Here is a 26,540-nt window from a genome sequence, read left to right on the forward strand (position 1 = left end):
AAAGACATATTTTTATAGCAAGCACATGTTTCAGTGCTCATCATATTAAAATTCTGTTACTGGGATTCCAAACACAAAACTCCTGGTAATGAAGAGACTTTCCCTAGTTTACATAAAATTGCATCTCATATCACAGGGATACCCCCCAGAGGTGAACTAAATGAAGATCCACATTCAATTTTACAGGCACCTTTCAAAAAACAATCAAACATCCAGGGGTGTTTTGTGACTCAGAGTTTCCAGAGTTTGATGCCAGCATTTGGATTTAGATTCAATTCCTTCAACTTAAGGAGAACTGAAAGATCACTTGAGGAAAATCTCCTGTAAACATCGCATTACAGGGATCTCCTCCCTATCAGTTCCATCCAGTGGGGTGGATTGAGACAGAACTGTGCCTGTTACCCTAGTAATATCTGCCAGATACATTGATGCTCAGTAGAATTGTGTAATCAGTCACACATGTACAAAGAAACATTTGGATTGAATAAATGTGTCCCATGTCAGGAGACTCACATAACACAACCAATAACATATATGGGAATAAAGAGCAAACAGAGTTAGTTTAGTCGGCTTTGGGGACTGCAAAGGCCTGAGCAATACTTACTGGCAGTGGCTTCCAGTCTCCATCATAGTAAAGCTGTGAACACACACATAGTTCATCATTAGATAATATCTCAGCACGATCTCCTCAGAGAGGAAGTCAATTAAAAACTCCCCAAGCGGCAGGAGGGCAGCAAGCGGCCAATACAGGCTGCTTCAATCCTGAATCCTGACTGTTGCTCTGATGAAAAGGCAGATTTTTTTCTTGACATAACACAAACAAGATGAGGGCAAAGGACTATGATGTCACTGGTGAGTTTGTGTCTTCATGATCCATCAGAGACAGCCTGGAACAATTAAAGTCATGCAATGCACCTTGGTTCTCTATCAGTACCTCTATTTCAGCGAACAGATTTTTGAAAACAAATTATAACTGGACAGTTCCCTACTGATCATTCCTGTGCAGATGTTAAAGACCAATTACCATTCCAGCTACAGTTGTTATTACTTCAGGATCCAAACGTGTCCTCATGATGTGCCGCCTTCTAGCACTAAGACTGCTGTAGGTCCTAAATATTCCTAACCACAGCCAAGTTACACTGTCAGCTCATTCTAGGTCACTGTGTCTTCATTAAGAGGGCTATCAAAAACACACTCGCTGTACAAAAAGATTACAAAGCAATTTGCAATGTGCAGGTCTCATTGGAAGCATTAGCTCTCTCCATAATGATGGGCTGAGGACTTAGAAATAAAATGGAACCTGTGAAATGCTATTCCTAGTGAGCATATCAGCCTCAGAAACACTGCCTGGGATAGGGAGCTCCCTGTCCTGTTTACCACATCCAGGTTTAGAAAAAGAGAGAAACAAACGATCACGCACAGTCCCTTAGGAAATCCCTAGGACTTTTGCCCTAAGTGGGTTAACAGACTTATCTCCTTCCCTCTACTCCCAGAGAATTAAGTTTGACATCTATTGTATTCATATCGCAGCCTCACTTAGCGATGATCGGATCGCTTCAGGTGGGCTCATAGGCAGCCCGTAGAATTCTTAGAGAAACTGGAATCGGTTGCACGGCTCTCTCGGGCTCTCCTTCAGACACCCGCGGTCAAACTCACGAACAGGCTTCCTTGGCACTGCCCACAGCCTGCCCTGCGCTGCCAGCACCCCGCACCTATCCGAGCCAAGCCGCGACTCGGCACCCCGGGCACCCCGCAGTGGGCAGGGGCGGGAGGGCTGGAGGGAGTGGGAGGGAGACGGGTCAGAAGGAGGATGTCCCGGGAGATGGGTGGGGAGAGACAGCGGGCGAGCTGGGCTGGGCTGCAACGCCCCCCTCTATAAACGAAGGGGCCGGGCAGCGGAGCGAGAGGAGCGGCGCGGCCGGAGAGCGAGAGCCCAAGCTCAGCGAGACTTGAGAGCGTCAACCGCAGCTCGACGCCGTGCCTTGAGCCGTCGGGGCTGAATCTGCTCGCCCGTCGGCGTACCCGTGCGGGGCTACGGCAGTGCAGGCTTCTGCCGAGCCAGGTAAGAGGGGCCCCGCCGCGGCTGTGCAGAGAGCGCCCTGCCGACAGAGCGCTGCCGGGCCCCGGGGGGCAGGAAGGCAACTGTGGCTCTTGGGGTAGAGTCGGGTCCGGCTGCGTTTGGGCATGGTTAGGATGGAGTTGGCAGAGGAAGCTCCTTATCCTGGCAAAACGCAGGCGTTTAAATCCCGCGCCCTACCTCCCCATTCAAGAATCGCTTCTTAAGCTGACACGTATTTATTTTGGAGACAGACAGACGTTCCTCACTTTCACAGCCATGCCACGTGCATGAGCTCTCCCGTCTCTGTCACCAGCCTGACGATAAAGCCACGGCACCTTCTGCCAGATGGCACGACGCGGGGCGGGCACCTCCTCACCAGCCAGGCACTCTCCAGCAGCCAGCCCTCCTAACCCCGGGCGTAGGCAGATGAGCACTTCAAGTATATTTTTAGTGTTGGAACCTGTGAAGTGAGCTAATAAAAAGTCACCAAAGGCAGTGCCAAGTGTTTTCTAGACTTACGCAGATATTTGTTTCTTTTCAGAAAGGAAAAAGAAATGAACAAGCCAGACAATACAGCTACCACCAGTTAGCAACTAGTGCTGGTTTCATCAAAACTTAAGCAGCGTGCAGCCTCCATAACCAGACTTAGACCTCACCCTACTTCCAAGCTCAGCTTTGATTCTTAAAACTGGATTCAGAATGTTCTTCAACACCAGTGGGTGAAATTCTGTAACATTTACTGACTTCTGACTCTCCATACACTAAATCAATTAAAACATCAGTTATTTACTGATATCGAAGCCCTGTATTCTTCCAAGCAAATCCAACAATCAGATCATGGTATGGACAAGCACTGACTTTCAGGATTTAATTTTGTTAATTTCTATATTTCTACAAACGTGCTGGAATTAATGAGTTGTGTGGCAATAAATGACAGCAGGATTCTGTCCAGAGCTTGCTACAGTAAATTTCCATCCATAAGTAGCAGTATGTGTTTTGACTTGTGTTACATAGCATGGGGCACTCTAGCAAATGCACTCAGGCAAATTACAAACCTCAAAAAAGGGATGATGTTAAAAAGGGCTTTTTGTTTATTTGGAGGCAGGGAGCAGAAGAGGGGACTGTCATACCTTTTCACCTTCATGATCCCACGCCACTAACATGATTAGATTTTTGCCTGAGCAAGAAGGACTAAGTATGGCCTGGAGCAGGTAATTACCATGGTGATCTAGAAGGGCTCTTACCGCTCTGTTTTAGTGTCTGACAGATGTTTCACACCCCTGACTGCGTCAGTCCCTTTTGCTTGTTGCCATCAGAATCTTTTATAGTATCTTTCAAAAGTATGAAGCATCTACAGGTTTTCATTCATTTATTAAGAATTTTAAGTATGTGCCTCTCCAGCAAGAATGTGGCATTTCTGTTGCTTTTCCCCTCTACTATTTAAACTACAGAGCAGAGAAATATCAGTTATTTCTGTGATGTTCTTTCTAGTTTCTGTTGCTAGACAGAGAAATAAAGAGGTTCAGTACAGTTATGGAAATCATGTTTATCATGAAATTGTTGGTCTCATTCTCCTTAGTTTAGGCAAGATAGTACATGGAAATAGTTAATTTCTGCATTGGAGGAAGGCAAAAGTAGAACTATTTCCTGCCTTATTGCTTGGAAAAAGTACCTTGCTTGGGTTGGACAGCATATGCAAAATGCAATTAGAAGTTACTGGCTTAAAATACAGTAATTGCCAGCTCGAAACCCAGTGAAGCAAGTGAGGAGGTGCTGCCTTCCTGTTTAAAATATCACAGTTCCACAACCTGCTTAGAACAAGAAGATGTAGGATTTGCACATGCTACCTGCTGAATATTATTATCTTTAATTATGATTAATATCTAAAAGTATCTGGAAATGCGTCTCACTTCTTTTTGCTACCAGTTGCAGTGCTGCAGAAGCTGAGGTGTGCTAAACAAAGATTGGGATTTATTTACATTTGCTAGAATAATTCTGTTGAAACCTAGGGACTGTGTTTATAGATGTGCAGTTAGGAGTCGGAAAGCCTCACATGAAATATCTCAGATAGTGGGTAGTTGTGCATCCTTACTACTACTACTTCTTGTTCTCTTTTTTATAAATCAATACATCTAGGGAATCTACTTGCACTTCCTGTGGTTCTTCACTACAGTTTTGCTTACTGATGAGGTAGTTTAAAGCTGCCATGAACTAAAAACTCAAATTAAGCTGTCCCTGTTAAACTTTCCATAAATTACTTGATCACTTTCTCTCCTTATCCTTGGACCTTCCTGCTGTCCAGACAGCACCTCTAGTGTCACCAGGAGTATTCATAAACTGCCTTGGGACCATTGCTGCCCAAGTCTTAGAGCATCTAAACACACTGTGAGAACCATCCAGTTGTTTCTTAATGGCTGGCACATCTCTGTGTCCAACACTTCAACTGTCCTTTTCTCTTCTGGGAGCTTCATAAAAGTGTAAGTTCTGCCATAAGTTGGATAGTACACATGGATATTTGTGCACTATTTAAATCAACTACTATGACTCTCTCTACTTAGTTGATGTTGTGTTGTTTTTGTTTTTTTTTTATTTATTTTTCTATTTTATTTTTTTTCCAATACGAAATGAAATAAAAATTGTATCTGAATATATTACACATAAAGTTGAACTGGGGAAATGGGTTATTAAGGGTAGAACTACTCTGGCAGTCCACCCTTTGGCAAGAATATTCACAACCAAGCAACATAACCCCTCTGGCAACCAAAATGCTAACCTAAGGAGGTCTGAACAACAACAGCAGTCCTGACACCCAAAGCTATAATGAAGGGAGCTCAGGCATGTACATGAAACAGCACATACAAAATGGAGACTGCTTATTTAGTGGGGAACTGGATGATACCTATTCCAACAAATGACAGAGCAAAAAGGAAAAGAGGAAGTGAAATGTTAATCAGCATATTAATTCATCCTGATTCCGGTGCAAGCTAAAGCTTAATTGCACATCAGACTCCTTGCAAATTCTTACACCTTCATTTTAAACCATCACCTCTCTCCAGAGAGTATAATTTCAAAATCCTTTCAGACTTGAAAGCTTGGTAAGGCTTACAGTTGTGAGAGCTGGAACAAGGTATAGCCCAGTCACTACAGGTCCACAGCAGTCTTTTTGTGTTGTTTAGCAAAATCTCTAGCCTTTCAGTAACCTTATTGCCACTTTTAAGCCTTATCTGGCATACTGCTGATGTTTGCACCTCATGTTCTCAGCTGTGCAACAGTTCTATTAGAAATGCACTGGCCCTTTGCACTCACATTGTGTTCTGCCATATGTTCCTCTGAAATACTAATTAGCAATTTTGCTGCATTATTGGGTAATAGTTCTGATTTTCTGACAGTTTCTCCTTAAGGAAGCTATACTGTTTTTAATAAATCTGCCTCTGTATGGCTAGGATCAAGTCTGAGAACCTAGGAGAAGGAAGTGTGCAAAATATCATAGAGGAGTATTTTGTAGAATTCTGAAGACAAATGGAAAATATGTATTGCTTATCAAAAGAAGGGGGAGATAATGGAAGACATTTTCTCCTTTCTTTCTCTTGTATGGTTAGCGTACATCATGCTAACAGGAGTAAAGGGGTTGCACTTAGAATTGAACCTAGTTAGTTATGAAGACATGTGGACTGGTTACACTTTAAAGGTATAATATTCTACGGGTGAATCAGTAAGCAGTTCTAGTATTACAGTTTTACACAAAGTTGAACACGTTGCATGTAGACACTAGCTCAGATACATTAGAAAGTTTTAAATAGACACAGAAGGATTTACACTTCAAATATAAAGGTGTACGGATCTCACACAGGAGGTCCAAACACTGCACCCTGAAGACCAAAAGGTTCAAGTGAAGCTGCTTTTCCATACTCTTACTATTGCACAGAAGGTTACTAATCTTGGTATCATTTTGTGCCTCCTCCTTCTGGTTTTAAAAACCCTGCAGTGAAAGCAAGTCAGTAAGCTTTTGCTAACCACAGTATTTAAGTTCAATTTCTATCAACAAATTTGTCACTTAAAATCACTTTCAGCAATGAAGTCATTGTACTCAGATCACTTATACCACATTGTATGCCATCTTCTAAAACTTATCCTTCACCCCTCCCAACCCCACCCCCTCCCCCCCCCCCAAAAAAAAAAAAGCACAGATGTTATCTAGAAGAATATGTCATTTTTTGAACATTTTGGGGAATTTAACAAATCTGACAAATAAGCACATGAAGTTATGATATCTGCACATTTTCTTACCTGCACTGTAACAAGCCAGTGAAAAGAGGTTATCTGAACTGTAAATCCTAACAGCTGTGATTGTTTGAGACAAAGTGCACATGAAATAAAATAGCTGGTCTAATGATTTACTGACTTATCCTCAGATAAATGATGGATTAGACTAAAATTACTTGGAGCTTTCAACTGAATTGCAAGTAAGGGTAGGAAAATACCATGCTTAGAATGACATGCTGTTAACTATTCTGTGTCGCACCATCATCTGAAGGAACTACAGATTTGGGGCTGTTAGGCCTCTTTTACAATTTTCATTCTATTTGGTTTTTGCTTGATAGCAAAACCGTCCAGGTATCCACTACATAACAACACTGGCTAGAATTCTTGGTTACTATTTGTGGTGCTTTTATTGTAGTTGAGTAGCATTTCTCTTATAGGCACAGAAAATGGGTAATAACTGAAGACTACCTCTCAGCAGGAAAGTGAGATCAGATTGGCAACAAATGGCATGACTGAAGACAAAAAGCCAGCTTCAGCACAAGGTAACATTGGCAGTATCTAAAGAAACCGGTACTGAATTTGGGCAGAGCCAATGCTTAGACAGTATTTCACTGTCTGAGGTAAAGGCTAATATTAGAGTTAAGGCCAGAACAAAGAGTGATTTAACCAAATGCCTGTTTTCAGCTAAATCATCTGTTCCTTTATTTCTGGGTCATATCAATTTGCCAAATTCTGATCAATAGTTGGATAATGGAGTCTAATACTCAGTAGATGAAGAACAGGAACAAAAAATACAAAATAAAACAGCATTCCTGAGTCCTCTCCAATTTCTGAAGATTGAGAGTGTTACACCAAATGTGCCTCAGCATTTTTAGCTCAGAGGGACTCGTGCAAATAGTAAAACATTCCAGAAAACCACTGAACAGCTGTACTTTTATGCTGGGGGGCTTACGCAAGGGAGAAAAATGCACGAGCTGACTTCCCTAAAAATGTTCTGTTGGCAGTTATCCTCAATTTAACCCTCCTTTAGGATCATCACAGCCTGGGCAGACCCTTTGCTCAAAGCAGCCGGCACGTAACATACAAAGATGCAGACTGAACTGCTTTATCTAGAAACCATGCATGCCCCTTTCAATATAACTTTATAAGACTCGTGTCTCCTTCTCATTTTTCTTCACAGAAATTGTTTTTTGGCTTTTCTCCTTTCCCCCCTAATTCCTGTAACCTCAAACTAAATGTTTATACAGTTTTCCTTTCTTCCCTATGAACCCAAGAGTGTGTCAACTACTACTCTTGGTAGCTGCCCAGAAGTTTCTCCCTTCTCAGGTACTGTATTTCAAGTGGGTTTGGAAAACACTTGTTTTCTAAGTAGGACTGTAACTCTTCTGCTAGTTTTTTCTCTGTCTTACTATTGGCTTTGTTAACTAGCCAACAGCAGCTTAGCATAGGACAGTTGCAGTTTTTCCTCAAAATCTAGCTTTTATTTGGGTAAAAAAACAAAACAAAACAAAAACAAACAACAACAATATTTACATATATGCTTTCCAAAAAAACTCTTTTAAACAGGGCTTAAAAATATTTGGAGTGCAAGTACATTGTTATCATGCTGCACCAAGAGTTCTTATGCATATCATCAGGAAAAAAGTCACATCAGTGCAGGACAAGCATATATTCCTCACATCAATCAATAGTTTTCCTAGCAGTGTAGTAGAGCTACTGTGGCACCTTTTGGAGTGCACTGTGCTACCCTTCTCAGTTATGTCTGCTTGAGAAACAAGAGTGCATTTTACTCAGGGTGCAATGATTCACAGCATATGAGCTTACCTTTGTGGCTTTTCCGTTTGTTTGTCATTAATGGACTTGTTGTTTATTTTTATCGAGTTTGCATTACGTGGGGATGGGAAAGCAGGGTAGAGCAATTAATTTTGTTTTAAAAACAAATGAATAAATTTTACATTGAGGGGGGAAAAAAAAAAGAACAGGAAACGAGCTATACACATTTGGCAGAACGTCTATTTTGCTATCATTCCATTAAGTGTGCAGCTTTCCAGACAAAGCACTAGGGATCACAGTATCTGTTCTTTTCCTGGGCAGTAACATCTTCCACACTGCTTTAAATTAAGGTATCCTTATCTGAGCTTCCATTCTTTGATTAACCCCTTAACACCTTTGTATTCCAACTGACTTGATAAAAGAAAATCACAGATGCATTGCCTATCTTTATGTTTGGCTGCTCATCAGATTTTCTCCTAGTCCCCCTAACAGGATTTTTGTTTAAGTGAAAGCACAACTGGCCTCTATGTTCTCCATGTTATACTTACTAACAGCTACAATGCCACTAATTTCTCTTGGGCTTAGCTGTATTACCATTTTAAAAGATTTTTTTTGGGGGGGGGAAAGGGTCTGAATAACTCTTGTACTTCAACAGTTACCCATACTGTTTTCTTTCCTTTCTGCCTTTGGTTTCCTTTTTTCTGACCCTAATGAGGTATTCATTAAGAAGCCTCCATGCTGATCCTTTGCTTTTAATCTTTTAACTTTTCCCTCCAGGCTGTTACTAACATTTTCATTTAAGGAAAAAAAGAGTCTTTTCTGAGGCAGATTGCCATAGTGCAGTATTTTCCCACCATAAGAATATCTAAATTAATTCTATAACAAAAATAATCAAGTGTCTCAATCAGACCCAGTGAACCAAGTCCTGTTATGCAGGGCTGAATTATGACACATGGAAAACAAAGCTTCTTTTGAACATGGGCGTTGAAATCTAACATTCATTTCCTTACACAGAAATTCACAATACTCTTGCTTTTGCTTTAGAACTTCTCCAGAAAGACAAACACTATTTTTCACAATGAAGTCAAAACAAAAAATGCTCAGCATAAGATTTGTTTTTCCCCAGAGCCATAATGCCTTGACTAGCAGGAAGTTTGATAGGAGGCACCAGCCACCTTACTAAGAATGCAGTGCTATACTGGCTAACATGGAAGTTTTGACTAACATGACAAGGTGCTTTAGTGACTTTGATATGTTTTTGTCCACATATGAATGCTGCATCTGCATGAATGATTCTTTTTCAGCTAATGTTTTCTCTACTAAAATTTATCAGTCACTTTAACCACTGGTGATGGGTGAGAAGCAGGAGTGCAGTTCATTAGAGCTTCATAGTGAAGGAAAGCCTTTTTAGATAACTGCAAATTTTTTTTCATCTCTCCCACTTTGACAGCTGTTGCTGCAGATCAAAATGTTGGTATTGCTCTGCACAGTGCATTTCTCAAACTTGAGAAGTTTCCTCTAGCATATTCTTCATTAATTTACATTTTTATATATATTTATATGTATTTCCTACAGTTTTAGGTGAAAATAGTAGAACTACAAAGTACAGTCTGCAGACAGGACTGTGTGTTAGACATAAATAGCTCTTAGATTCCCCCAAGGCTCCACCCAGATTTAGCTTAATGACAGGAAGAAGTCTATTTGAAGATGAATGTATATAAGTAAGGACTCACACACAGCACAGTATTTCCTTACTGGTCAGATGTTGCTCTACAAATTTATGCATGTAAACTCCAGTAGCACATTACTTTTTTTACAAGAAAGTACAGAAATGCAGTTCCATCACTTTTGCCACAGGATCCTTGATATTTTTAGACTCCGCATTACTTTTGTTTTCAAGAAGTTTTAAAGGTTTGCAGTGAGAATATTGTGCTGTCACCAGACTAGCCTGACTGCTACTATTACAATGCAAGTTTGTTGCCTTTCATTCCTCAGTTCCATAAAGGTAGGCATGCAAGTGCCATGCCAGGTCCAGTTCTGGCCATAGCAATACTTGGAATAACTGGTACCTCTAAGTTGTACTTTGAGCTGCAAGTGTTGTCTTTATATATTCAAGCATTGTTAAAAAGAGATCTTCAGGCTAAACTGGTAGGTATCTCTATGCTGTTCATAACATTGTCTCATCCTCCTGCAACAGTACTTCCTTTTAGAAGAGGGCATAAGTGCTTTCAGCAGTACATTCTTACTTCAATAAATCCTCCCCCACCTTGTCTCTCGAAAGCCTTTTTAATGTAAGGCTGAAACCTGGAATCTGAATCAAGCCAAGAATTAATAACAGATCCCTTATGCCTCAGGTTGGCAGAGTTCACTGTAGAAGTTTATAGTTCATTCTCTATGGAAATAATGATGCTAATAGATGCGTGGTGTTAGGTGTCCAGAAGCTCCATTTGCATAGTATGTGCACTGCTGTGCAATTAAAAAAAAAAATACTTTAAAACTTCTTATTCATGGAACTAAGCTATCAAAATAGAAACTTAAAATTCATCAAGTTATTTCGCTTGCTCTTAACAAACCTGAATTTGATTTCTGTCTTTTATTAAAAATAATCACATGGGGCACACTATATTTTATATAGGCAATTCTGGCTGCAATAAAGGAAATGTGTTAATCCACTCATTTACTATCATTTGGAGAAAGTAACCGTGCATCACGTAACCTTTCATGGCTCAAACTAATCTCACTTTTATTCGTTCTGGGACTCGATGGCTTCATTCTTGTTAACTGTGGACTCTTTGGGGTACTTCCAAATACCCTAAGGGTACTACATAACGAGACATCACATCTGAAATTATGAATGTGCACTGAACTGTATGTTTAGAATAAAACAGCATCTTACGTTGCCCTTAAAAAGTTCTTACAGGTTAATGTTGAAAATCTCAGAAGTTCTAGAACTGCTGTGATTTGAAAGACATTTCTCTTTCTGGTATTATGCAATAAATGGGGCTGTTAAAAAAAAGAGAGAGAGAGAGAGAGAGAGAGAGAGAGAGGATCTGATAAGTCCCTGATAAGTAATCTTTAGGTCTGCATACTGATTATAAATGTTTTTTCCTCTCTCCTTGTTTGTCAAATATCTTCCTTTCTGGTAATATTAACCGATAGAATAGAGATGCAATAATAATAATAATAAATAATAATAATAATAATAATAATAATAATAATAATAATAATAAATAATAATAATAATAATAATAACCTATGCTGACGGGTAAGGATAATTTATGGCTTCATTTTGATTCTAATTTCAAACACCATCTTCTCCAAAGCTTTGCCTTTTGATGTTTAGTTTAAGGACACTGAACTATAAGTCTTAAGCTAAGAATTTATTTTACATTCTCATTTTATTTATTTTTTCAATTTTAAGTTATTGCTGTATGGGTAACTTTACATCTCTATCACTTAAGTATTATATGCATTGTATTTCCTTAAGTCATTCTAAACACCAGAGAGTTTGTAATACATTGTTACAGCCTTGGTCAAAGAATAAAAACAGATTGCTCTCAAGAATAACTAAGTAAAGGAAGAGACCAGAAAGTTACATGGAAAACTGTAAGCTACCCAGAAGACTGGGTACACCGTCAAGCCAGAACCACTGATCTATAAAACCTCCACAATACCAAAATTTCCCAAGAGGTTAGATAAACAAACACAGTGCATGCTGAGAATGGTTAGTCCTTCAGTACTTTGGAGCGCACATCTACACTTATTGAACCTAAGAATAGTTTTCCTCCCATTAACAGCAGGGAAAACTTCATGCTTACATATTAAAAACTCCCAGAGAACAATGCTTACTGCTAAGCCCAGAACTAGGAGACCAGAAAAATGAAGTCTATGAACTAAAATACTTACTAAAAGTCAGTTACTCTACTTTTGGCTATTGATAATGAATGATCTGTGGATTAGTCAACAAACTTCTTTTTAAAACAACCTTATAATCACCATGCTAGTGTTGTAGTGACGTTGAGAAATTATAGTGAAGTTAAGCAATTCTTCCTTGGCTCTAATATAGGTGAATACAACTTTATAGAAATATGTACATCAGGATTTCCCAACTTTTGGGAAAACAAAACAAAACCAACAGATGAAGAGGGAATTGGTAGTTAAAACTGTTGCCAAAGAACTGAATTGCATGAATAAGTATTTCCAGTGTTCCTGGACCCTGTGAGTACTATGAGAGTACGTGAAAAAGTTGTCCAAGCTTTTACTTCCCCTGCAGCTAACAGTAACATCTGTGATGTTAATACAGTGTAAGCTGTTGGAAAGGGCATCCAGAAGGTTTGTCACATATTACATAGCAGTATTTCTAAATGCTTAATAATACCACAAAGCTTTAATAGAGATGTTGCTTTTCTAAAGCCAGTATTTTTCTGTTTTAAGAGTCCTTCAATTGTAAGGACTCAAACTGGATCATAGTGTCTTAGAACTAGAACAAGTCTCTTGCACTCCATGCAGAACATGGTACTTCTCTCAACTGCCTTCAAAACTGTGGGGATTAACAGAAGACTCTTAGGGCTGCCTAAGAACAAAAGCTGCAGAGACAAGACTGGCTCTCTGGGTTGTTCCATCTCCCCTTCAAACAAAGGTGGTCAGAAGGTGCTCTGGTAATATAGCGTACCAATGTGGAGCTATTGTAGACACAATTGATTGAGGCCTTGAAGCATTTTACAGGTTCTAGATACCTTAGAATCACAGCTTACTTTGTAATACAGGTGGCTGTCTTCAAATGGGAAAATGTCTCAAAAAAATATATTCATATATCTTCTCTCAATAGCTATATATATAGAAGGCTTTATTCATAACCCCACAGACACATAAATTAATGGTTTAAACATTGGCATTTATGCCAGCTTTTCTAACATCCATTTCTAACACACGATGCTGAAGTGTGCAATCAGGAGATGATTTGTGGTAGAACTTTGTTTGATATTTATGTCTTGAATAATCTTGAAGATGGTATTTTGAAAACTGGTGACACTTGAATATAAAATAATTACTTTTAAATAGGAAACATGGACCTCTAGTGGTCAAAAGATATACTAGTTAAATTTCAAAGCTGTTCAAATATCACTGTGCTTAGCTGTGTTATTTTCCTTCACATTTTCCTGCTCCGTAACACAAAACAACACATTCAAAGTAGCATCCTCCTGCCTGATTCCTCTATTCACTCAATCCTCAAACATCGATGTTTCCAGATGAAAACATCTTTTTACCTGCCTTTTTCTTCTATAAAATTCGTCTAAAATTGAATAAAGTTGAAAGATAGTTGGGAAGCGAAGGGAAACTTAATGAGAGTAGCCTCTGAAAACACACAGCAGAGATGCTCATTCTTTTCAGCATAAATTATGAAAGCCATCATACAGAAGGACAGACTCTTGAAATGTGCAAGAAGAAATAAATACAGGAAAGTTCTTACAGAGAAGGTCAGAGTAGATAAACAATTTCTGTTTACATGGTAGAAATAACTGGTCTTCTGCTAGCTAAAAAACAGGTGATTAACAGTTTAGAGTTTTAAGGAAACAAATCCTGTGAAGATCATTGACAGTTTATGAATCACTTACATAATGCTAGCATAAAGTTGACCAGCTCCAGCAAGGAGACAACATGAAGAATCTACATATAAAAAAGGTATTTTATTCTTAAGTATACTTTATATATGTATATACACACATATATATTTAAAGACTGCCAAGTGAATAGCAGTATACCTCACCTTTATGTGATTCGAAGCAGCAGTTGTTAAAATAATAAAGCACAAGTAAAAGTTTAATTGCTTCATGTTAAGATAGTATAAGCAAAACAAGTTAATTAAAATTTATTTCAGATCAGTGTCCCACTGCTGCAAAACACATGAATATGGATGACACTCCACCTACCTTATGGAATAAGTAAGAGTAATAATTGAGTGCAGTATGATTACTGGAAATATATTAGCATAAGTAGTACAAATACACATTTATACAGTTTTTTTCCTTCAAAAGTACCAGAGTGTACTTCTGAGGCAAAAAGTTAGGTACCTCACTATGACTCAGGCACGTAGTAAAAGTAAGCACCACAAAATTGACAGCAATTTCAATGGAGTGGCAGTTGCTTCATGCAGAACTGAATAGGAGGACAGCTGTGCAGAGGCCAGTTACAAGGTTCTGTAGATTTTACTTGTTCTTATATTGAATCACTGTGTGTTCCAAAACTGCAAAAGCAACACCCAACATGACAGTTACAAATATGGATCTTCTGAAGCTTCCTTCTACTTTTGCTAATCCTAAGTCAGTGCACAGACAGGGCTCCAGTTCCACACCTGCCTGCTGCATTTACATTTCAGCAGTATGTTGGCTCTTTGTCACTCACCATGAAGTCAGACACTGACCTCTGTGGAAGATAGTGGCAGTGAAGAAATGAGGCCTGGGCACACTGCAAGGCCACGATAGTGTTGTCACTTTCCTAAGTGTTTGCATTGCTTTCACCCTTCCCAATTCATGTATCAACTGTAGACTAAAAATACTTCACAGAATCACACAGAATCACAGAATTGTAGGGGTTGGAAGGGACCTCTAGAGATCATCGAGTCCAACCCCCCAACTTTGTTAAGCTATGAGCGAGGAAAACTGTTAGAAGCAGCAACAAAAGTAAGAGCTAGGAGAAGAATAAATGTGCAGCTTTGCAGAATGTCCAGCCTCTTCACGCTGGTCGCATTTGTCAAAGGGCTCCCAAACAATTGTCCTTCCCCCAGCTCTGGAGAATGGATTTATGATTACATGAGCTCAGTTTTTCTGCAAGATTATTTGCTTAGAGAGACAGGAACTGCACTCAATTTGTTTCGTATGTTCATTTATCTTCTAAATCCATATTTGTTAAACAGTAATTCTTTTCTTTGGATGGATTACTACTCCATTTGGTGTAGGCTATTTGTGGAATATAAGTTTGGTACTGTTCAGGGGCTCCAGGAAGGCAAGGAAGAGGCTGAGGTAGGCATGTGAAGTGGAAAAGAAAATACATTTATTTTTTAAAATACTGCAAAACAAGGGGGTTGCAATGCTGGGTAGGAAAGAAAACAAACACAGTGAGGTGAAGCATTTAGGAAGCATCATTATTTTCTCAGCAATTAGAAAAAGAATACAAGAAATTAGGAAAGGAGGGGGAGCTAAACTCTCAAGATAGAGGGGAAAAAGCTCAAACCACAGGAAAATAAACATAGTTCAATATTGAACATACTGTTCCAAACATTTTACAGCCTATTCTCCCTGTGTAATAATTTTATATAAAATTAGAATGCATCATCCTCCAACACGGTAATATCATCTCATTCATGAGAAAAGTAAATAATCAACCTACCATCAGAAGAAAAAAAAACCCACCACATTTCCTAATGGTGGCAGGTTTGTTCAGTCAGAGTTTACTTAGTTTGTGTCAAGGCAAATATTAAAAACACATTACTTTTGTTTTAAAACTGACTTGTGACATCTGCTTACCTATTTATACCTGATGAAGTTCTCACAGAAAGCCACAGTCAGTGTGATCTTATCTTTCAGCAGGCAGAGTGCTGTTTACCTTGTGTGGGCCTAGCATTCCTTGTTTCGACAGGCAGTTTAATTAGGACGCACGTTCACCCAATAGAAGCAATGAGTGGAGTGGTAAATAATAGTTGGTACAGCAGTCTGAAGCATTTCATTATCAGTGACTCATTATAATCATTGTAATTAAAAAAAATAAAAGGTCAAACAGGACAGTAGCATGCAACAGGGGTTTGCTGCTCACCAGATAATTTGCTTTAAGATTGATGTTGCCACGCCATTCACAATCACATCGATTCAGTCTTTGTAGAAAAAGCTCCTTGTGTATCAGCTTTCAAATGATTCAATTATCATTATGTTAACTCAGGTCATTCAAGATGCTTTAAATGGAATTATCTGTGTAGACAATATCAATACTTGCATTTAAGTAGACAGTGGTTTAATCTGCTGAGGTGAATTTTAAGAGAAGAGAGTTGCACTAATCACTATTTCTGCAACACCTTTAAGCAATCTGTAATACTTCTTACGTGGAAGTATCTGCTTATATAAAGTGTTTATAACCATTCATCTAGTCTTGGAGAAAGGTCTTGTTCAAGCCTTAACTGGGTCCTGCATACTATACTGCAGACCTGGTTTGCAACGCTGACTTCAGTTTCATAGTGCTAATTTTGGGCTATTATCTCAATGGGTAAATAAGCAAAGGATACAGAATCACAAAATTATTTGGGATGGAAGAAACCTTTAAAATCGTCTAGTTCCAACCCCCCTGCTACAGGCAGGGATTCCTTTCTCTAGACCAGGCTGCTCAAAGCCCCATTCTCTACCTGTGGTAATGAACTGAGCACACAGCACCAGCTGTAGGTGGGACAAGGTACATCTTGCCAGACTATGATGCTGCTGAATCTATCATTTACTGTCAACCACTTCCACAACCAAGGGCTGAGATAAGAGGATTTATCTTGCAGTCTTTTTTATGTTGGTGCTCCCTGTCCTATGGGTAGGATGACCTTCCACAGAACCAGACACCAGGTACTGTGGATATGGTGCAGTGAGAGCCAGCAAGATGAGCACAAATTGCCGTATGTGATCAGACTGGAGTACATATGTGTAACGTCAGATATATTTGCTTAACTTTTTAATGTCTTAAGCATGGTAGAAAAGGGTAATGTCATTTTGAAGCATCAAGACTAATTCACTGCAAAAATTGCTGAGCCTGGTAGGTATTCCATTATGTATCTTGACAAACGGTTTGCCATTCACTGGAATTAACTAGATATTCCAATATCCAGAAATATCAAGGACATACATCCTGAGATTGTCCCATCTGATTTATTGAATCAACTTACTAATGCAGACCTTACAAGAGAACACTAGCTAAGGAGGAAACAGGAAAAAAGAAAGAAAAAAAGGAGAGAGTATTAGAAGATAATTAAGTGAGGGCCAAAGAGAGACATGCTCAATTGGTACTGACTGCAAACCACATTCTGTGTTCAGTGCAAGGCTTTTCCCCAAATTTCCTGTATGGGCTTTACAGAAGTGTATTTATGCCTCACTTTCCTGTTAAAAACGAAGATGAAAAAGTCAACTATTTAGGGATAAGATTTGTCTCCTAACTGGAGCCTTTAAGAGAAACAGAATGGCTTGGTTTGAAAGAACCTTATAGATCATCTAGCTCCAGCCCCCCTGCCACAGGCTGCATTACCACCCATTAAATTGGGGCACTACATCAGGTTGCCCAGGGCCCCCCACAACCCACCCTTGAACATCAGCACTAGCAATGAAAATAATGAGCAACTGCCTCCTTAACAACAGAGCCCACACTACTGAAAGACCAAGTATCTTTCTGAATATATACTCTTTATACAAAAGCAGCTTTAAGGGTTTTTTGTTTGCTCTAAAGCTAGTATATTTCACTTAATCTTGTTTTCAGGCAGCACAGACTGGGTTGGGCTGGCAGCTGTCAGGATCCTGCATACAGCAATAAAAATTACTCTGCTATAATAACTATTGATTTTCATGTGTATTTTTTTATGTTTCCTTTTTTTTTTTTTTTTTTTTTTGTGAGCAAAGACTGGCTGTTTATTCTCTGTGGAAAAGTTTTAGTATCAGACTCACAGCTAGAGTCATAAATCATTAATAAGGAAATTAGTCCTGCAAAACACACAAGCCTTGGCAAACCAAATGAGTGCCGTATTCACATAATTTCCATAGAGTTAATGTTGACTAGAAGTATTTTTCTTACTCTAAGACTATGACTTCAACTCTTTGGCACATTAGTTAGTAGTGTGAATTGTGCTTCCTCTACCTTCCTTAGGCTCTATTTCTGCAGTTACTAATTTACACCAAAGAGGCACAAGCTGGATTTGCGCAGATTTGGTTCTTGGTCATAGTTCGAAATCATAGTTCTAAGCCAGACAGGATCTCAGTAGCTTCTGAATATTTAAGGTCCAACAGAAGACTATTCACATCAGAGAACAAAATAAGAACTCTTATCTGACTTCATTTCTTTCTTTGTACTTGTTTTTCTGTACATAGTAAAATGGTCAATTTAGGCATTTTTATTATTATTTATTGCTTAAGTTACATACTCCGTGGTTTACTTCCTGTAGAGTCAGGACAAAGCTCCTGCTATAGGAATTGTAGCAAGGCTTTAATATATAATCTAGTCTTTTACTCCAAATCAGCAGAGAGCAAAGTAAAAGAAACTGCTCTGCTTGTTCCATCTGCCTGCCTTCCAAAGAAAAATGATTCAACAGATTCACGTGTTTCCTTTGCTCTCCATTTAAGTTTTTCAAGAGTAGTGATTGATAATGGGGCACCTACTCCCCAGTTTTCAACTGAAAGTCATAGACAGAAGTCAGTGAATGAAAAGGAGATTAATTGCTGACTAATTCACGTCTTATGAGTAAGAAATGGAATTTGGTACAATAATTTGTATCCCCAGTTAAACAGAAAATCTTGAGATTTAGTTGAAACTTAAAAAAAACAAAACAAAACAAACAACAATAAAAACCACCTAAATTCCTCATGAACTAATTTTACTTCCCCTTTTTGCCCCCCTCTCCTCACAGGTTTGATCTTCACATTTTTTCCCTGAAACAAGGCCACAGCAGAAGAGATCAAGATGGTCCCAAACTATTCTACTGAAGAAACTGTTAAGAGAATTCACGTTGACTGTCCTGTTTCAGGAAGGCACAGTTACATCTACATTATGGTTCCAACTGTTTACAGTATCATCTTCATCATAGGCATATTTGGGAACAGCCTGGTCGTTATTGTCATTTACTGCTATATGAAATTAAAAACAGTGGCCAGCATCTTTCTACTAAACCTGGCACTGGCTGATCTGTGCTTTTTAATAACTCTGCCACTCTGGGCAGCCTACACGGCCATGGAGTACCAGTGGCCTTTTGGCAACTGTTTATGCAAGCTAGCATCAGCAGGAATAAGTTTCAATTTGTATGCCAGTGTGTTCCTACTCACATGCCTTAGTATCGACCGCTATCTGGCCATAGTACATCCAGTGAAGTCACGAATCCGGCGTACCATGTTTGTTGCCAGAGTAACCTGCATTGTCATCTGGCTCCTTGCTGGTGTGGCCAGTTTACCTGTCATCATTCACCGTAATATATTTTTCGCAGAGAACTTGAACATGACAGTCTGTGGCTTTCGATATGACAACAATAACACAACATTGAGGGTTGGGTTAGGTTTATCCAAGAACTTACTGGGATTTTTAATCCCTTTTCTCATCATACTAACAAGCTACACCCTAATTTGGAAGACCCTGAAGAAGGCATATCAAATTCAAAGAAATAAGACCAGAAATGATGATATTTTTAAGATGATTGTGGCTATAGTATTTTTCTTCTTCTTCTCCTGGATTCCTCACCAAGTATTCACTTTTCTGGATGTGTTAATTCAATTACATGTAATAACAGACTGCAAAATCACTGATATTGTGGATACAGCTATGCCCTTCACTATTTGCATCGCTTACTTTAACAATTGTTTGAATCCTTTCTTTTATGTTTTCTTTGGAAAAAACTTTAAAAAATACTTCCTTCAGCTAATAAAATACATTCCACCAAATGTCAGCACACATCCAAGTCTCACTACAAAAATGAGCTCCCTCTCATATCGACCACCAGAAAATATACGCTTGCCCACTAAAAAGACTGCTGGGTCTCTTGACACTGAGTGATGTGTTACGCTGTATGCTTTTTATCTGAACAAGGTTGCGAACGAAGCAGCATGAATGACAAAATCCATCTGCAGTCCCAGACATCACAGCTTACTGCTCGTTATAGAAAAATTAAATCACGTCAGCAAAATCACACTACAAAGATTTAGCAGTGGCCTTCTATTTTACATTGTGCAGAGGACTGCCTGATTTTCACTTTGTTTTACTTTGTTGAAAGCAGCATAAATGGTAGGACAGGTGCATCAGAGTTTGTCAGCATTCTGCCATTTACTCAAAACTACAGATGATCACTGAACTTAAAGGAAAAGCTTTTGTAAGCGACATGAATTACGAAGAAACTGTTTTGCACATGTGAGCCAAGTTTCACCAAGTTTCGTTTCAGACCCTGATGGAACTACACTGCTTGGTTTGGGGTTTGTGGGTTTGTTGTTGTTATTTTGGAGGTTGTTTGTTGTTCTTTTTAATAAGTCATTTGTCATTGTATTTATAACTTGTTTTTCAAATATATACTTTATCTACAGGCCCAATTTTAAATTGAAATTGAAATTTAAGGACCATGACATTGGTCTCATTCTGATTTATGCTACCATTTTCCATTTTTAAATAGCAAAATTTCATAATATATGCAATAAAAATGCAGGTTTATTTATTAAATATAGAATAAATATATTTTTAGATTTATACTTCTAATTAGAGATTTCAAACATTTCTTCAAACACATTTATCCCAGTGGGTATTTTTATACTAGTAATATATATACATATATATATATTCACACAGACACACAAATAGGGGTTCCTCACATTTCTCCATGGTATGCCATGCTGACTGAAGAACACTATTTATGGAATGGGCTAACTCCATGCTTTATGCAGCTGTTTGAAAACAGAAGTTGTAGGACAGAATTGATCAGAAGCCTTCAAGCTATTTTTGTAGAATAACCAAAGTAATCTATGAGAGAACTACCAACTAATAAGATCCATTCAGTGTTACAGAATTCTTAGACATTTAAGCTCAGACTCTGACAAAAGCATTGTGATGCTTTTAGTCATAACACTAAACAAGCAGGACCAAACTTTGTCCTTAGCATTTACTTCATTGCTCTTCACTTATATGAAACTGATTCTGGAATGAGGATTATTTGCTCCACGTAGACCCAATTTTCATTTGTATGGAACAATTTCAAGTTTATACTAACATAAATCAGAACAAAAATCTGGCTCAAACTCTCCTCACAAATGAAGGGGAAAAGGTGATAAGAAGTTCCAGTTCCTGAAATCCTCATATATCCTTATAACCTCAGATAATGAACTCCAGAAAATATTTGCACCTGATTAACTCCCACTTATTTTTTTTCAAAGATAAATGAGCTCATAAATAGTTTCCAACATAATAAAGCTTAAGTTAAAAAAAATTCCAAAAATTCACATATTTGTCACGTAGACAAATAGATGACCATGGAGAATTTGAGGTATTTATAATCTTCTGAATGATATCTTTAATGTTGCTTAGCTGGCAAGCAGCTGGATTTTCTGTAATTCCTATTTACATCTCACAAGGCACTGTGATGATTCAGTAAAGTTTCTGCAGCTGTACTTGATCAAAAACTGCTCTTTCACTGGAGGTTGATTTAATTGGAAGCTATTTTTAAAAATCTGATACCTGAATGTGTCATTTAGGGACAGTTGAGTGATTCTGATATATAGTGCTATTTTTTTCAGCTTATATCCTTACACTGGCATGTGAAATAGCCATTCTTTGAAAATAAATATGGCAATGGTGCCGTGCATTATAAATAGCATCCAGAGCACTCAGTAAGCTGATGATGGACTAACAGAGCTTGCCATTTATCTGCATGACATTTTGTTCATGTACATGCATACATGTCAAACTACATCAGGAGTCTCCAAAGGAAGGAAGTAGCTCTTTCTCAGACATTATTCGATGTGCTGTGCTTGCCACCTGCTGGACGCAGCCACAAATTCTTCATCTTAGAATTTCCTAAAGGAAGAGGCAGCAATATTTTCCTGCCTCTTGATAGGTCTGCAGATCATCGCCTCTGGCAAAACTCCTGTAGAAATAACTGCTTCCTGGACGGACAATTTTGTATTCAGCTCTCTTGGGAAGATGCAAAGCAAGCATTTCTTCAACACCTGCTGATCCCTTTGGTCACCAAATTTCAGTGCCCCAGACCACCACAATGCATAGCTCATTTACAAAGTGTTGACTGCATTACTACAAGAGACATCTCAAAGATGCACATAAATTCTTTGATTATTTTTGCATACATATATAATAATTAGGGTAGGAAAAAAATGGCACATTTGTGTAAGCAGTAACTAATTAGTTAACTGAAATGACTCATTATCAGGAAAAAAAAGAAGCAGAATCAGTAGTGACTATGAGTGATAAAAAATGACTATCACAGGACAAAACAGACCAGAAGCCATTAGTTAGTGATTTTCATCGTTTCAAGTTGCACCCTGAATTTTCAAGTGTATGTATCCTAGCTGCTGGTGCTACCTGTGTCGTGGGAAAAAGCAAGGGCAGGCACATTCTCCTGGGTTGCTCCAGGAAAGGCAGTAAAGGATTGCAGCTGTTCTGCTTTGAATGTAATGCTAGCCTTGAATAGATAGCCAATAAACAAATAACACTCAGATATCTTTTTTTTTTTTTTTTTTCCTAAGGGGTTGGAGAATGGTCATCAGCTGTCAAGGGCAGAATCCTATTTTAGTGTTTCCTAAAACAAAAATCAACAGATACTGAAAACCACCTATATCCAGAGATAAAAGTCTCCAACAAACAGGGCAGCAGCAGAGCCAGTGCCTCCAGAGCACAGCTGTTACTGGTGCAGCCATGTACTGCAGATGGTCTCACAGAGCCCCAAACCAAGAGTCAGCTGGAGTCCCCCTCTCCTTTAGTAAACTCACATCATTTTCTTCACCCATCCTACTGTAATAAGTGCATGTTGCTGAGCCCTGCTATTCCCTGCCATGTACTTGCTGAAAATCCTGTGCTGGAGACTTGTGAGTGGGGCACGCAGAGCAGCAGTGCCACAGGGTGGAGGGTCAGGCCCCTCTAATCAGTGACCCCCTTGAAGCAACTCAGTTTAATCATTCTGACCTCCAGTATGCAAAGTACAAAGACTCAATATAAGTTTGTTTTTCGTCTGGTTGTCTGTAAGGAGCAGATAAGAGCAGTGCCTCCTTGGTCTTTGTGGTAGGCTTGGGACTGTATGGTCCACACTGAGGAGCAGGCAGAAGACCAGAGTACCTACTCCTTGCCAACAAAGGAGGGAAGAGAAAGTTTTGGCCCTGTATGATTCTTCAACTTTGGGATATCTTTGGATTGAGCCTTCTTAATTTAATACCGAAATGCAGACTAGTTATATATACTTCAGAGCAAACTGCCACTCTCCTAAAGAACACAAAGTTAGTTAAGATGCAACAATATTACATTTCAAAAACAAGTATCCAAAGTGCTTTCTATTCCTTGGGTATCCAAAATTAAAATCCTTGACGTACTCTTAATCTGTTCCTGTACTCTCCTGGTGTGTGGATCTCAAGACATTATTAGTGGGGACAACACTTAGCCCTAAATATAAAAATCACTGCTCTTCTGCTGTCATGGTTATAGTCTGACTATAATGACTTGTGTGAATGAATACTGTCTTTGTGCTGGAGGAATAATTGCTAAATCACATTATACTTGACACGTACGTACATAACATTTATTTCTATTTATTGTGCAATTGTCCCTTATGACTCACATTTCACACTCCACTCTGTACTGGTTGGACCATTAAATGCCTAGTCTGAATCATACTGTGTGCTGAATAAACTGAATTTTAGCAAAGCCCTTACAGATACAGTAGGGATTAACTTGGGTTCTTAGCTCTAACAATTGCTTCATGATTATGTAGTTAAGGTGCTGTAGAAAAATTATTAGGTCAGAAGTCCTTTTCCTTACCAGAATCACTGTTAAGATGATGGTTCTCATCAACTTGGGACTGCGACAGCAGCAGACAATACAGTAGGACTCTCAGGTTTGGTTTGGTTTTGCTTGCATAGCTTCAGCAATGATTTATCTTACTGACCTGATTTTTAAGTATTGTAAAGTGCAAGTTCTCCTAGGGAGAAGAGTTGGCTGTGGAAACAAACAAATAAAACTAGGAGGGAATGGGATGGAGCAAGGAGAAGGCCTAGAAAGGAACATGTTAATTTCAGAAATACTTAGTGCTGCATGTAAATATCCTGTTTTCACAATTTTTTATTTTGTTTTCTGTTTGCTTTTAAAGAACTCAAGAAGAAATCTCTCAGCTAAGGGTTATGAACTTTCAGAAAGCATCTCTTTTAAGTTTCTTTAGAACATCCTGCTCAGTTTGGAACATATCAAACCACTCCTACCCAACTCACAAGGTCAGGGTCTCCAGCTTTGCTATTCTATGTCATAGTACAGGCTTGGCCAACATACCACCCGCAAGCTAGTGCAAAGCAGTGAGGTTGTTCTATCAATCACTGAGTCCATTTTATCAATGACCTCGCTACCAAGGCTGAGTTAACAAATCCACTATGCTAATGGCAGAGCTATCAAGCACATTGTTGCTGGTGAGTTCTACAGACATGGCTGTATGCTTGAGAAATGAATACAGACCATGTTTGAGACCAGGATCCCACAGTTGTTGCAGTGTTCTAGTGCTGAGGCCTTCAGCTTTAAAAATACCCTATGAATAAAGCATCAAAGACTAGGTATTTTCATTTCAGTATTTTTGTGCAGTCATGATTTGTGAAGTGGTGGCTGTTAATGTTTTCTACTTCAATAGAAATAGCTTTATACTGTAAAAAGTTATTGCTATTGTAAGAGCTTTTATTGTCTGAAGTATTATGAAAAAATACAAAATGTGTTGACAACAGGTAACATATTTGTGAAGCCATCTCTGTTGCTGTGTTAGTCCACTCAAAGAAGAGATTTATTTCTATCTTTCTCTAAGTACTCCAGTATTATCAGTGTCTTAGAAAACCATCAGACAACTGTATGTCCAGGAGAGGCAGATAATGTCCTGCATATAGATCAATAACAGCTTGGCCTACCCAGCCTGAGCTCCAGGCTTAGTTTGGAAATATAAAAGAACAGAAAATATATATTGTAGTATATGTATAATTAAATTTGCTGAACAATTATGAAATACTAAGGGAGCTAAAATAAGGCTGTTTTCTTAAGTTTTGTTTTCTCTTTTATTGATTTTTCACTGTTATTTCCATAAGCTCCTCTAAGAATTCGGTTTTGCACTGTAAAAAACCCCCAAGCACAATAAAATTTGTAGACCCTTCTTTGTATAAAAGCAGTCATATAAAAAGAGAGAATGTTTATGATTTGCAGGATACTTCTCAAGGAAAGGGGAAAAATAAAAGGTACAGGGGATGTAATTTCACCTAATGGAGAACTGTTAATGCTGAACCTGGTTATTTTGTGTGTGTGTAATTTGATCACTCTAAATGGAAGTATAATGGAATATGCAGCAAGGCATACTTCATAGCATTCTTTCTATGTTAGATTGTTATGTGGTGCAGCATATATCTTAAATACAGCAAAATGATACTTCTGTTATTCTTGAATTTCTTTGTTTATCTGTGATAACTTTGTATGCCATGGTCTGTAATTTTTACGTGAGTGAGTAGTAGATATGGAGTGCTTTGCTTTAGAAGGAATTAACAAATTTTATGTTTCCGTCCAACCGGCAATTTTGCAAAAAGTAATATTTTCTCACAGAAGTGTTTTCATCAAACTGATGGTATTTTAAAATATTGAAAACATTAATCTAAAATACACTTAACTGTGTTGGTTCAAATTATTCTTCACACCATGTGGTTAGATTGTTTCGTCCAGGTTTAGTTTTTCATCAGACCTCCAAACAAAAGTGATTCTAGTTTTACTTCCCAACAGGGGCAGCAGAGTTTAGGAAGGACAGGAACTGACAAGAACATTAGATTCAGAAATTCTGAAGGTACAATGTGATTTCTTTTTTGCTCAACAAGGTTTCTGAATCAATTTCCTGTTATTTAAAGAAAACTCTAAGCTAACTGGAAAAAAAATAAAACGCTGTACTTACTGATTGAACCTAGGTAATATTCTGCGCCTACAGTAATTAACTACATTCTTTTCAAGCATCTAACTTCAGTTTTCCTGCAGGGCTCACTGTTACGCTCATATTGGATATGTTTTGAGAACTTAGCAGATCAGCAACAAAATACCAGTATTCATTGCTATACCCACAAATATGTGCTGGAGTTAAACAGGGCATTCAGGCACAATCCTGTCGAGATGCTGGAAAATATACACTATCTGAGGCATATACATATCTGATTTTGATCCCTTACCTCCAACCCAAAAGAAGATTACAAAGCTTATTTGCAAGATAAATGTTTTCCTTACACTCCACTGCTTATCTTGGAGCTGTTTAAAGGCTAAGTTTTCTACCAAGCTAATTCAAATACTCTGACAAGGCTGTTCCATGACGGAATATGCCTTTATCTCTCCTGTCGTATCATTTGATTGATGATATGCCTGTGTCAAAGCAGAAGCCAATCGACACTGCAAAGCTCCACAACTTCCAGCTATGAGCACGCTGCCACCACTGACATGCACACTTGTGCAGAGTAGCACTGTGTTCATTAGC

The 26,540-nt window shown here is 38.5% G+C and overlaps 1 protein-coding gene across 4 annotated transcripts; it reads left to right on the plus strand.

Moving 5' to 3' along the window:
- Window positions 1–1,904: 1,904 nt before the first annotated feature.
- Window positions 1,905–25,692, plus strand: AGTR1 (angiotensin II receptor type 1). 4 transcript variants are annotated; one of them, XM_085513562.1, is made up of 4 exons: window positions 1,905–2,062; window positions 3,161–3,270; window positions 6,760–6,864; window positions 18,732–25,692. In XM_085513562.1, the coding sequence occupies exon 4, from the start codon at window positions 18,785–18,787 to the stop codon at window positions 19,862–19,864; it is 1,080 nt and encodes a 359-aa protein (XP_085369688.1). In that variant the 5' UTR covers window positions 1,905–2,062; window positions 3,161–3,270; window positions 6,760–6,864; window positions 18,732–18,784; the 3' UTR covers window positions 19,865–25,692. The 4 variants fall into 4 exon arrangements, 3 of the variants coding, with proteins under 3 accessions (XP_085369688.1, XP_015727427.2, XP_015727426.2); XM_015871941.3 differs by lacking the exon at window positions 3,161–3,270; XR_014933553.1 differs by lacking the exons at window positions 3,161–3,270; window positions 6,760–6,864; window positions 18,732–25,692 and adding an exon at window positions 2,601–3,114.
- Window positions 25,693–26,540: the final 848 nt, after the last annotated feature.

The sequence above is a fragment of the Coturnix japonica genome, chromosome 12 (assembly GCF_054131305.1).
Source record: "Coturnix japonica strain WE chromosome 12, WE-NBRP24, whole genome shotgun sequence".
Taxonomy (NCBI): Eukaryota; Metazoa; Chordata; class Aves; order Galliformes; family Phasianidae; genus Coturnix; species Coturnix japonica.